We start from the raw sequence: 8,861 nt of genomic DNA, 5'->3' as shown, positions 1-8,861 counted from the left end.
CCTGGTGACCACACACACACACACACACACACACACACCTGGTGACCACACACACCTGGATACAGCTGTGACATCACTGATTTTCATCTGTGTTAACGTGTGTGTGTTCAGGTTTCAAGGAGCAGATCTACGACGTGTATCGTTACCTTCCCCCGGCCACTCAGGTGTGTCTGATCAGCGCCACGCTGCCTCACGAGATCCTCGAGATGACCAACAAGTTCATGACCGACCCAATCCGCATCCTCGTCAAACGGTCAGTCGACACACACACACACAGAAATTACACTGTGACAGAAAACACCTAACTCTCTCTCTCTCTGTCTCTCTCTCTCTCTCTGTCTCTCTCTCTCTCCCTCTCTCTCTCTCTCTCTATCTCTCTGTCTCTGTCTGTCTCTCTGTCTCTCTGTCTCTGTCTCTGTCTGTCTCTCTCTCTGTCTCTCTCTGTCTCTCTCTCTCTCTCTGTCTCTCTCTCTCTCTCTGTCTCTCTGTCTCTCTCTCTCTCTCTGTCTCTCTCTCTCTGTCTCTCTCTCCCTCTCTGTCTCTGTCTCTCTGTCTCTCTCTCCCTCTCTGTCTCTCTCTCTCTCTCCCTCTCTGTCTCTCTCTCTCCCTCTCTGTCTCTCTCTCTCTCTCCCTCTCTGTCTCTCTCTCTCTCTCTCTGTCTCTCTCTCTGTCTCTCTCTCTTTCTCTCTGTCTCTCTCTCTCTCTGTGTCTCTCTCTGTCTCTCTCTCTGTGTGTCTCTCTCTCTGTCTCTCTCTCTCTCTGTCTCTCTGTCTCTCTCTCTGTCTGTCTCTCTCTCTCTATGTCTCTCTCTCTGTCTCTCTCTCTTTCTCTCTGTCTCTCTCTCTCTCTGTGTCTCTCTCTGTCTCTCTCTCTGTGTGTCTCTCTCTCTGTCTCTCTCTCTCTCTGTCTCTCTCTCTCTGTCTCTCTCTCTCTGTCTCTCTCTCTCTCTCTCTGTCTCTCTCTGTCTCTGTCTCTCTCTCTCTCTCTGTCTCTCTCTGTCTCTGTCTCTGTCTCTGTCTCTCTCTCTCTGTCTCTCTCTGTCTCTCTCTGTCTCTCTCTCTGTCTCTGTCTCTCTCTCTCTCTCTGTCTCTCTCTGTCTCTCTCTCTCTCTGTGTGTGTGCTTGTCTCTCGTCCTCAGTGATGAGCTCACTCTAGAGGGGATCAAGCAGTTCTTCGTGGCGGTGGAGAGAGAGGAGTGGAAGTTTGACACTCTGTGTGATCTGTACGACACTCTGACCATCACACAGGCCGTCATCTTCTGCAACACCAAGAGAAAGGTAACACACACACACTGGATCTGGTGACTGTCTGCAGCAGCAAAGCCTTCTGGGAGTCTGAGTCTTGGCATGTGTGTTTCAGGTGGACTGGCTCACCGAGAAGATGAGGGAGGCGAACTTCACGGTGTCGTCGATGCACGGAGACATGCCTCAGAAAGAGAGAGAGTCCATCATGAAGGAGTTCAGATCAGGAGCCAGGTAACACCTGCACGCCGCCTCACCTGATCAGTCTGCGGCGGCGTCATGTGACCCCGATAGTAATCTGTCATGTGTGTGTGTGTGTGTGTGTGTGTGTGTGTGTGTGTGTGTGTTTTTCAGTCGGGTGCTGATCTCCACAGACGTGTGGGCTCGAGGTCTGGACGTCCCTCAGGTGTCTCTGATCATAAACTACGACCTGCCCAACAACAGAGAGCTCTACATCCACAGGTATCCCTCCACACAAAGTAGTCCCCTACTCTCTTTACATCCACAGGTACACAGCACACAAACATATCCCTCCACACAAAGTAGTCTCTTTACATCCACAGGTACACAGCACACACCTGACACCAACGTATCCCTCCACACAAAGTAGTCTCTTTACATCCACAGGTACACAGCACACACCTGACACCAACGTATCCCTCCACACAAAGTAGTCTCTTTACATCCACAGGTACACAGCACACACCTGACACCAACGTATCCCTCCACACAAAGTAGTCCCTTCACATCCACAGGTACACAGCACACACCTGACACCAACGTATCCCTCCACACAAAGTAGTCCCTTCACATCCACAGGTACACAGCACACACCTGACACCAACGTATCCCTCCACACAAAGTAGTCCCTTGGTCTCTTTACATCCAAAAAACAAACAAACCTGACACCAATGTATCCGTCCACTGAAAGTATTCCTTACCTTTTAAATGTGGGCGGGGTTTAGTGTCTTTGTGGGTTATCAACAGGTGAGCAGTTTCCCAGTTCATGTTATGTTTCTGATCACCTATCACCTCAGGATTGGTCGGTCCGGTCGTTACGGGCGTAAGGGTGTGGCCATCAACTTTGTGAAGAACGACGACATCAGGATCCTGCGTGACATTGAGCAGTACTACTCCACCCAGATCGACGAGATGCCCATGAACGGTAGGACTCAGCCAATCACACGCTTACTGCTGCTGATGATGTCACAGCTCACAACAGATACAGCCAATCAGAAAGGAAGCAGCAGTTTATTGATGAGCAGTTTGTGTCTGTGCGGCTCCTGGCAACAGTTACCAGTATTTTTTATGTTACTAGAGTTATGGCAAAGTTTAAATTCTCACCCAAGCTATACATCACCGTTGCCATGGAAACGCCTGAAGCTCTGCCTTCGCTTCTATCAGTACACACTTAAACACTCAGAAAGCTGAGCAGGGCTGTGATTGGCTGCTGCCTCTCTGACACTTTTCTTTCGTTCTCCCGCAGTGGCCGACCTGATCTGACGTGATCCCGATGACCTCACACCGGAGCCCTGCCCCCCTTTTTACTCAGTTATTGTCTGTCAGGAGCTTTTTGTTCTTTTAATAGTTTGACGCGGAATTTTCTTATTTTGATTGTTGAAGAGAAAACGACTCGACGTGTTTTTGTAAATAAAGTTTTGGTTTCACCTCAAGCTGCCACCTTGTTTTTTTTTTAAATGGTTACCTCTTTAAAGGCCGCCACCAGGGGGCGCTCAATCTAAAAAAAAAAAAAAAGAAACCGACCTGAGTAAATATGTTTACAGATGAGTTAATGTATCAGAGTATAATCTACATGACGTTTTTATCACAGCAGCACAAACAGTCTTTTTTTCTGACCCCTCAAGTTAAAAATCTTTAAACTTTTCAGAAACTCGCTGTTGAAGTCACCGGCGCTCTTTTCCAAATGTTTGATATTCCCCGTATAGTTTTGTCTCCTACACAAGGGTGCAAACATGTCACCTTTTGGCGAAATTTGTCATTTTGGATCCCAATTAGGTCATTTGTGTGAGTTATTTAGATCTGTAATAAAAACATTTGGGGGGGGTCTAATTTACATAACGTTATATTTCCTGTGAAAACACTGTGGAAAGACTCGAAGTCTGGTTAGCAAGCCAACCTTTCTGTTCAACATCCTGTCTGATCATAATGTTTGGTATCCAGAGGTAAAGAGAGAGACAGATATGTGTTCTAACTGAAGGTAACTTCATCCAGCTCTCTGCTTCATTATTATCTCAGGAAACATTAAAGTGACAGCTGGTCAACATGTAATAAGAGAGAGAATATAAACTTAATGAGAATCAGCAGGAGATAAAACATCAGGTTCATATATTATAATGTTTCATATTTAATGATAGAAGAGAAAATATTGTCACACTTGATGACTGTATGATGATGTTCTCTCAGACTCTGAGAGATACCTGCAGAGTGACTGTCCTTCACATCACCTCTTAGTGGAACATGGTAAGCCCTGTTCTGCAAATTCATCCCATTTCTAAAAAGGGACTGAAGGTTGGGAGCATCATGGGGGTCTTCATGTTTCACTGAAGCTTTATCAAAAAGTTAGAACAGAACATAGATATCAACAAACAATTGTGTTTTTCTTTCTTTCTTTTTGTTTGCTTCTTTAGTCTGAATGATAAAATCTTCTGTAAATTAACATTTTAAAGCTGATATTTAAAAAAAGTCTTCCCTGGGGGGGCATGCCCCCGGACCCCCCTAGGTGGTTTGGATCCATGTCACCTTTTTCACCCCTGATGAGTTTGCACCCCTGCCTACAGATCGTGTCTTGTCTCCTCCTCGCTCCGTGTCTGACCGACCTCAAATATAAAACATGCAGGTAAAAGTAACGGAGCAATGTTGGTCACACAGCAGCCGTTGTCATGGAGACAGGACAGACGTGCAGTGCTTTTTCTTCTCGGCGCACAAACACTTCATGCCAACATTCAAAAGCGCACATCCAGCGTTGGGTGGACACAGGGCTGTATGCAGCGGTCTTTGACAACATCCGGTGTTTCCACGGCAACAATAAACATGACTCTTGCGACGACACGTCTCGTTCCAACTCTAACATGAAGGATTTCTGTGGCTTTGATAACTGTTGGAAATGTTTGAGGTGATGTACAGTTTTTTTATTCAGATATTTCAACAAATTGATTAAAATGTTTTTTTTCTCTCACATCAGAAATAAAATAATCAAATTCACACTCAGCTTTATGGTTTTAAAATCTGCTTTTATTTAATATTTTACACAAAAATGGAATTTAAGAGAAAACTGATAAAAAATTTACTGTGAAAATAAACAGGAAGTACATTAAATAAAAACAACAGGCACAAAAAAACTGATTTTAACTGATTTTTTACACCAAATATTCAGAAAATAAAAAAACCCTTAAAACCACGAGAGTTAGAGTCAGGTAAACATGCTGTCAATAAAAACACCTGGAGGCGGGACCAACACTCACCTGTCAATCAAAACATAATGTTAAATATTTAATGTGCTGTCAGATTCATTGTTTTATTTTGAAAATCTTCACAAACAAGCTGTACAAAAATATCGGTTACCCGTTAGCTTCTGGCTAACGTAGCTGCAAATATTGTTCTGTCAGGATGCTATATGCTAAGCTAACTGTTTTCATATGTACTGCGGGGATCAGCCTGTTTAACCTGTGTAGGGCCCTATGACCTCCGCCATGCACCGATCAACGCCACGGGACTCCATGTGAGCGGGTACTTTTAAACGTGGAAGTCGAAACGTTCAGCGAGCAGCTTTAATAGGAATTAACAGGGCTCCGCCTCCAACGCCGTATCATCTTCTATATTACATTCATGGGTCAAAGGGTCCGTTTGACTTTTCTCCATTCACGCTCTGCGTTTATTAAAACTCAGTGACGTCACCCCGCAGCCTTCTCCACACACACTGCAGCTAAATTCACGCTCCACTTTTCTATCAATATCTACAAGAATCTCGAGATAACAAATGAATTGGCGTGATACAGACGATGATGATTGGTCACACAGCGGTTCCAGACTTCCTTTAAAAGAAAAAAAAAATGGCAAGCAGATATATTTTTTGATAATTTCTCAGCTTCCTGATCTGATAAAATGACCCGCGATCTGATCACATCGTAAAACACATTTTTGGATTTCACAGGGCCCTACATGTGCAGGTGTTCCTTAAAAACCAACTCTGTCGTTTCTCTTTTGTTTACTAATAAAGTTTCTCTGATTGAATAAAGTCCCACCTGAGAATCAAGCTCATGTATGGTCACATGACCTCACACCTGTGTGTTTACTTACCTGCGTCAGTAACGTGACCTCACAGTCATGTGACCGTACCTGCGCACCCTCAGGTTCACAGAAACATCTGATTGGACAGAGATCCTACAAACTACAGTGGGCGGGGCTAATAGTCATAACCTGCTTGTGATTGGTCTTTTGGTCATATTGGAGGTGTGTCACTGAGCAGGTAGCAAGCAGCCAATCAGAGGAAGATCAGATGGAGCAGGGCATGATGGGAAGTCTGCAGCTAGCGTCTGACGAACCAGATCTCATTACGGCGGCTGGGGGCGCCGGGGTTATCGTAAACGGCGACCATGTAGCTGTCCCTGCGCAGGTCATCGGACACGCCCACAATCTCCCACAGCTGCTCGATCTGACGCGTCACCGTCTCCTCCGTGGTGGTCCCAAAGAACGGCCTGACAGCCAATCAGAGAGCAGAACATCAACAGGCTGTTCACAAACTCAGACCGCTGCATTCAGGGGGTGTGGGAAAAACTCAGACCACTATAGACAGAGCTAATTTGATGCTGCATTCAGGTGGTGTGGGAAAAAGTCAGACCACTACAGACAGAGCTAATTTGATGCTGCATTCAGGGGGTGTTGGAAAAACTCAGACAGAGCATAGCGAAGAGCTGAATTAAGGGGCCTAATGGGCGCTGCGTTCAGGGACTGATGGGTGATTGTACTACTGCATTCAGGGACTGTTGGGAGAATGTAACGCTGCTTTAAATGACTGACAGGGAAAATAAATGCTCAGTCTGGTGACACAGATAAGAGGATGACTTAATCACCACATAATCGATGATGTCATGCTCACCTGGCAACGATTCTGATTGGCTCTTGGTGGACGATGGTGATGTCTGGGTCGGAGGGGAGGGGGGGGTTGGATTGATACTCAGTGGGGAGGAAGTATGCCGTCTGGACATCCTTCTGAAATGTTTTCCCATCCTCCATCATGAGGATGTGACTGACCACGGGCACTGTCATCCCCAGGTACCTGCCTGAACGACACACCTTTATTCATAGATACTGAGAAGAGAACACACACACACACACACACAAAGAGCCACTGTGAGGGGGCGGGGTCTGTGCAAGGGGGCGTGGTCTTACCGGCAGAGTTGTCCTTGCAGATGAAGCGCATCAGCTTCATGAAGGCCATAGAGATGCTCTGCTCGTAAAGCTCCTCCCCTTGGGTCACACACGCCCAGTTACCTGCAGGATACACCCGCTCCTCGTACTGCACCTCCCCCATCTGGGGGGGGGGGGGGGGAGACCTGTTAAGGTTGGTTCTGACAGAAAGAGTTGTGAAAGAGTGTTTCAGGTTTTTACCTTCTCATGTCGGGACACCGGAGTGAAGGGGACTTGTTCCTTCTGCTGGCTGTTTCTGGTCATTTCAAGTATGGGGCCTGTCATCTCTGAAACACACACACACACACACACAGACACACAGACACACAGACACACACACACAGACACACACACACACAGACACACAGACACACACACACACACAGACACACAGACACACAGACACACACACACACAGACACACACAGACACACAGACACACACACACACACACACACAGACACACACACACACAGACACACACAGACACACACACACACACACAGACACACAGACACACACACACACACACACACAGACACACACACACAGACACACACACACACAGACACACACACACACACACACACACACACACACACACACACGTTACAGCTACTGTGTGCCCCCCCTCACCTGGAGGTACTGACACCTGGTGTGTGCTGGCCTTGCCCCCCCCCCTCACCTGGAGGTACTGACACCTGGTGTGTGCACTGGCCTTGCCCCCCCCCCCCTCACCTGGAGGTACTGACACCTGGTGTGTGCTGGCGACAGCCTGCCAGTGTCTCAGCAGGCGGTCGTCCTCTTCCATTGGTTCAGGGTTGTCTGTGATGTCATCGTCCAACTGCTCATCGTCCAATCCCTCGAGGTCTTCCAGAGAGATCAGAGCCATGGCTGCTGGTTAGCGGAAATGACCTTTGACCTGAGGTGAAGGTGAGCTGATGTTGCTGCAGGAGGAACAAACACACGATCACTGTGTGTGACGCTACAGTCCATGTGAACGTGAGCTGAAGGGCGGAGCCTTCAGGACGGAGGAGGCGTGGCCAAAAAGCAGTTTGTTTTGGTTTCATGCTGGAGCTAAAGGGCGCCCTCTACTGGGTCCAAAAGTCACACATTCTTCATTTAATGATCCTGTTTATAATTATTAACCTGTTTATTTCCCTCCTCACTCTGAACTCTGTCCATTTAATTATTTTATATTTAATCATTTGAACATAAAGAGCAGTTGATGTCCTTTTACTCTGAAAATCTGCACTTCCTCAAATGACGCAGTTTCTTTTTTGTAGTTTTATTTTAAAGGGTATGAGGTAACACTATGACATATGTTGAATTAAAATGGTATCAAATGATTTTTGTAAAAGCCGCAGAGCCTTAGCACCGATTGTGACCCTGTCCGGTTCGGTCTCGTCCGGGTTTCGGTCCAGGGAGACCCCGTTTAGGAAAGTAGGTCACCGGAAAAGTGAGCAAAACAAAACCCAGTGACCTCCTTTCAGTCCGGCCCGGCTCGGCCCGAACTGAGCCAACTGAGCCGGACGAAAGAGGACCTGGGTCAGATACCGCAGGGACCAGAACGGACCGGTTTAGTTGGCACGGGTCGGTGGAGTTAGCACGGTTAGCATGGAGCAAGAGTAGTTAGCCTGTTAGCACAGTTAGCCTGGTTAGCACAGTTAGCACGCGGCTACAGTCCGGGTTCATACCGGTTCGGGTCTGTTCTGTGTCAGGTTATAGTCTCGCCTGGTTCTGGTGGCCTCCGAGCTGCTGCTGAACCCGTCCGTGACCACAACAAGAGTCTGCTTCTTCCTCCACTTCCTCTCTGCTTCCGGTGACTGCCCGCATCGGACTCTTCAAAATAAAAGCCTGCAGATAGTTTTCTTATTTTTTTAGATTAATAAAGGTTTCATTAATTAATTCATTTTAAGCGAGCTGATCGACTGCCTCGTTCCCTTGAAGACAACATAAACAGCTGTATCACAGACTGTAATTATTAAAGGATGAAGCCTGAGTGACGTCACCTGTCTGTTCCTGCAGGGGGCGCTGGAGTCTCATCAATGGCGGTCTCCATGCTGGAAATGCTGTCTCAGTCTGGGGGTGCGTTGGAATTGTCCCTCCTATCTCCTTTCACTATCCACTTCACCTTAACCCGGGGAAAACATCATGAGGTTAAGGAAAGATGTTAGGAGACTTCATAAAGGA

The 8,861-nt window shown here is 46.9% G+C and overlaps 2 protein-coding genes across 2 annotated transcripts in view; one reads left to right on the top strand and one right to left on the bottom strand.

The window, feature by feature from the left end:
• The window catches only part of eif4a3 (eukaryotic translation initiation factor 4A3), a 6,897-nt gene extending 3,983 nt beyond the window's left edge, over nucleotides 1-2,914 (top strand). The window contains exons 7-12 of the mRNA XM_061063325.1: nucleotides 112-253; nucleotides 1,139-1,277; nucleotides 1,360-1,475; nucleotides 1,596-1,703; nucleotides 2,279-2,406; nucleotides 2,728-2,914. Coding sequence (XP_060919308.1) covers nucleotides 112-253; nucleotides 1,139-1,277; nucleotides 1,360-1,475; nucleotides 1,596-1,703; nucleotides 2,279-2,406; nucleotides 2,728-2,744 — 650 coding nt within the window. The 3' untranslated portion in view covers nucleotides 2,745-2,914. The remainder of the gene's footprint in view (nucleotides 1-111; nucleotides 254-1,138; nucleotides 1,278-1,359; nucleotides 1,476-1,595; nucleotides 1,704-2,278; nucleotides 2,407-2,727) is intronic.
• Nucleotides 2,915-4,471: 1,557 nt separating this feature from the next.
• On the bottom strand, nucleotides 4,472-8,500 carry soul4 (heme-binding protein soul4). Its single transcript, XM_061063147.1, has 6 exons — nucleotides 8,366-8,500; nucleotides 7,407-7,615; nucleotides 6,870-6,955; nucleotides 6,651-6,792; nucleotides 6,358-6,541; nucleotides 4,472-5,956 (listed from the first exon to the last, which is right to left on the bottom strand). The coding sequence occupies exons 2-6, from the start codon at nucleotides 7,558-7,560 to the stop codon at nucleotides 5,788-5,790; spliced, it is 735 nt and encodes a 244-aa protein (XP_060919130.1). The 5' UTR covers nucleotides 7,561-7,615; nucleotides 8,366-8,500; the 3' UTR covers nucleotides 4,472-5,787.
• Nucleotides 8,501-8,861: the final 361 nt, after the last annotated feature.

The sequence above is a fragment of the Labrus mixtus genome, chromosome 2 (assembly GCF_963584025.1).
Source record: "Labrus mixtus chromosome 2, fLabMix1.1, whole genome shotgun sequence".
NCBI lineage: Eukaryota > Metazoa > Chordata > Actinopteri > Labriformes > Labridae > Labrus > Labrus mixtus.
Note: the sequence above shows the minus strand (reverse complement) of the source record. Positions and strands in the feature narration are given on the sequence as shown.

Coding starts and splice junctions, on each gene's coding strand:
- soul4 (XM_061063147.1), bottom strand. CDS start 7,560: ATGGCTCTGATCTCTCTGGAAGACCTCGAGGGATTGGACGATGAGCAG. Junction 6,793..6,869: donor CGGTGTCCCGACATGAGAAG/GTAAAAACCTGA, acceptor CCCCCCCCCCAG/ATGGGGGAGGTGCAGTACGA. Junction 6,542..6,650: donor CTGCAAGGACAACTCTGCCG/GTAAGACCACGC, acceptor TGTGTCGTTCAG/GCAGGTACCTGGGGATGACA.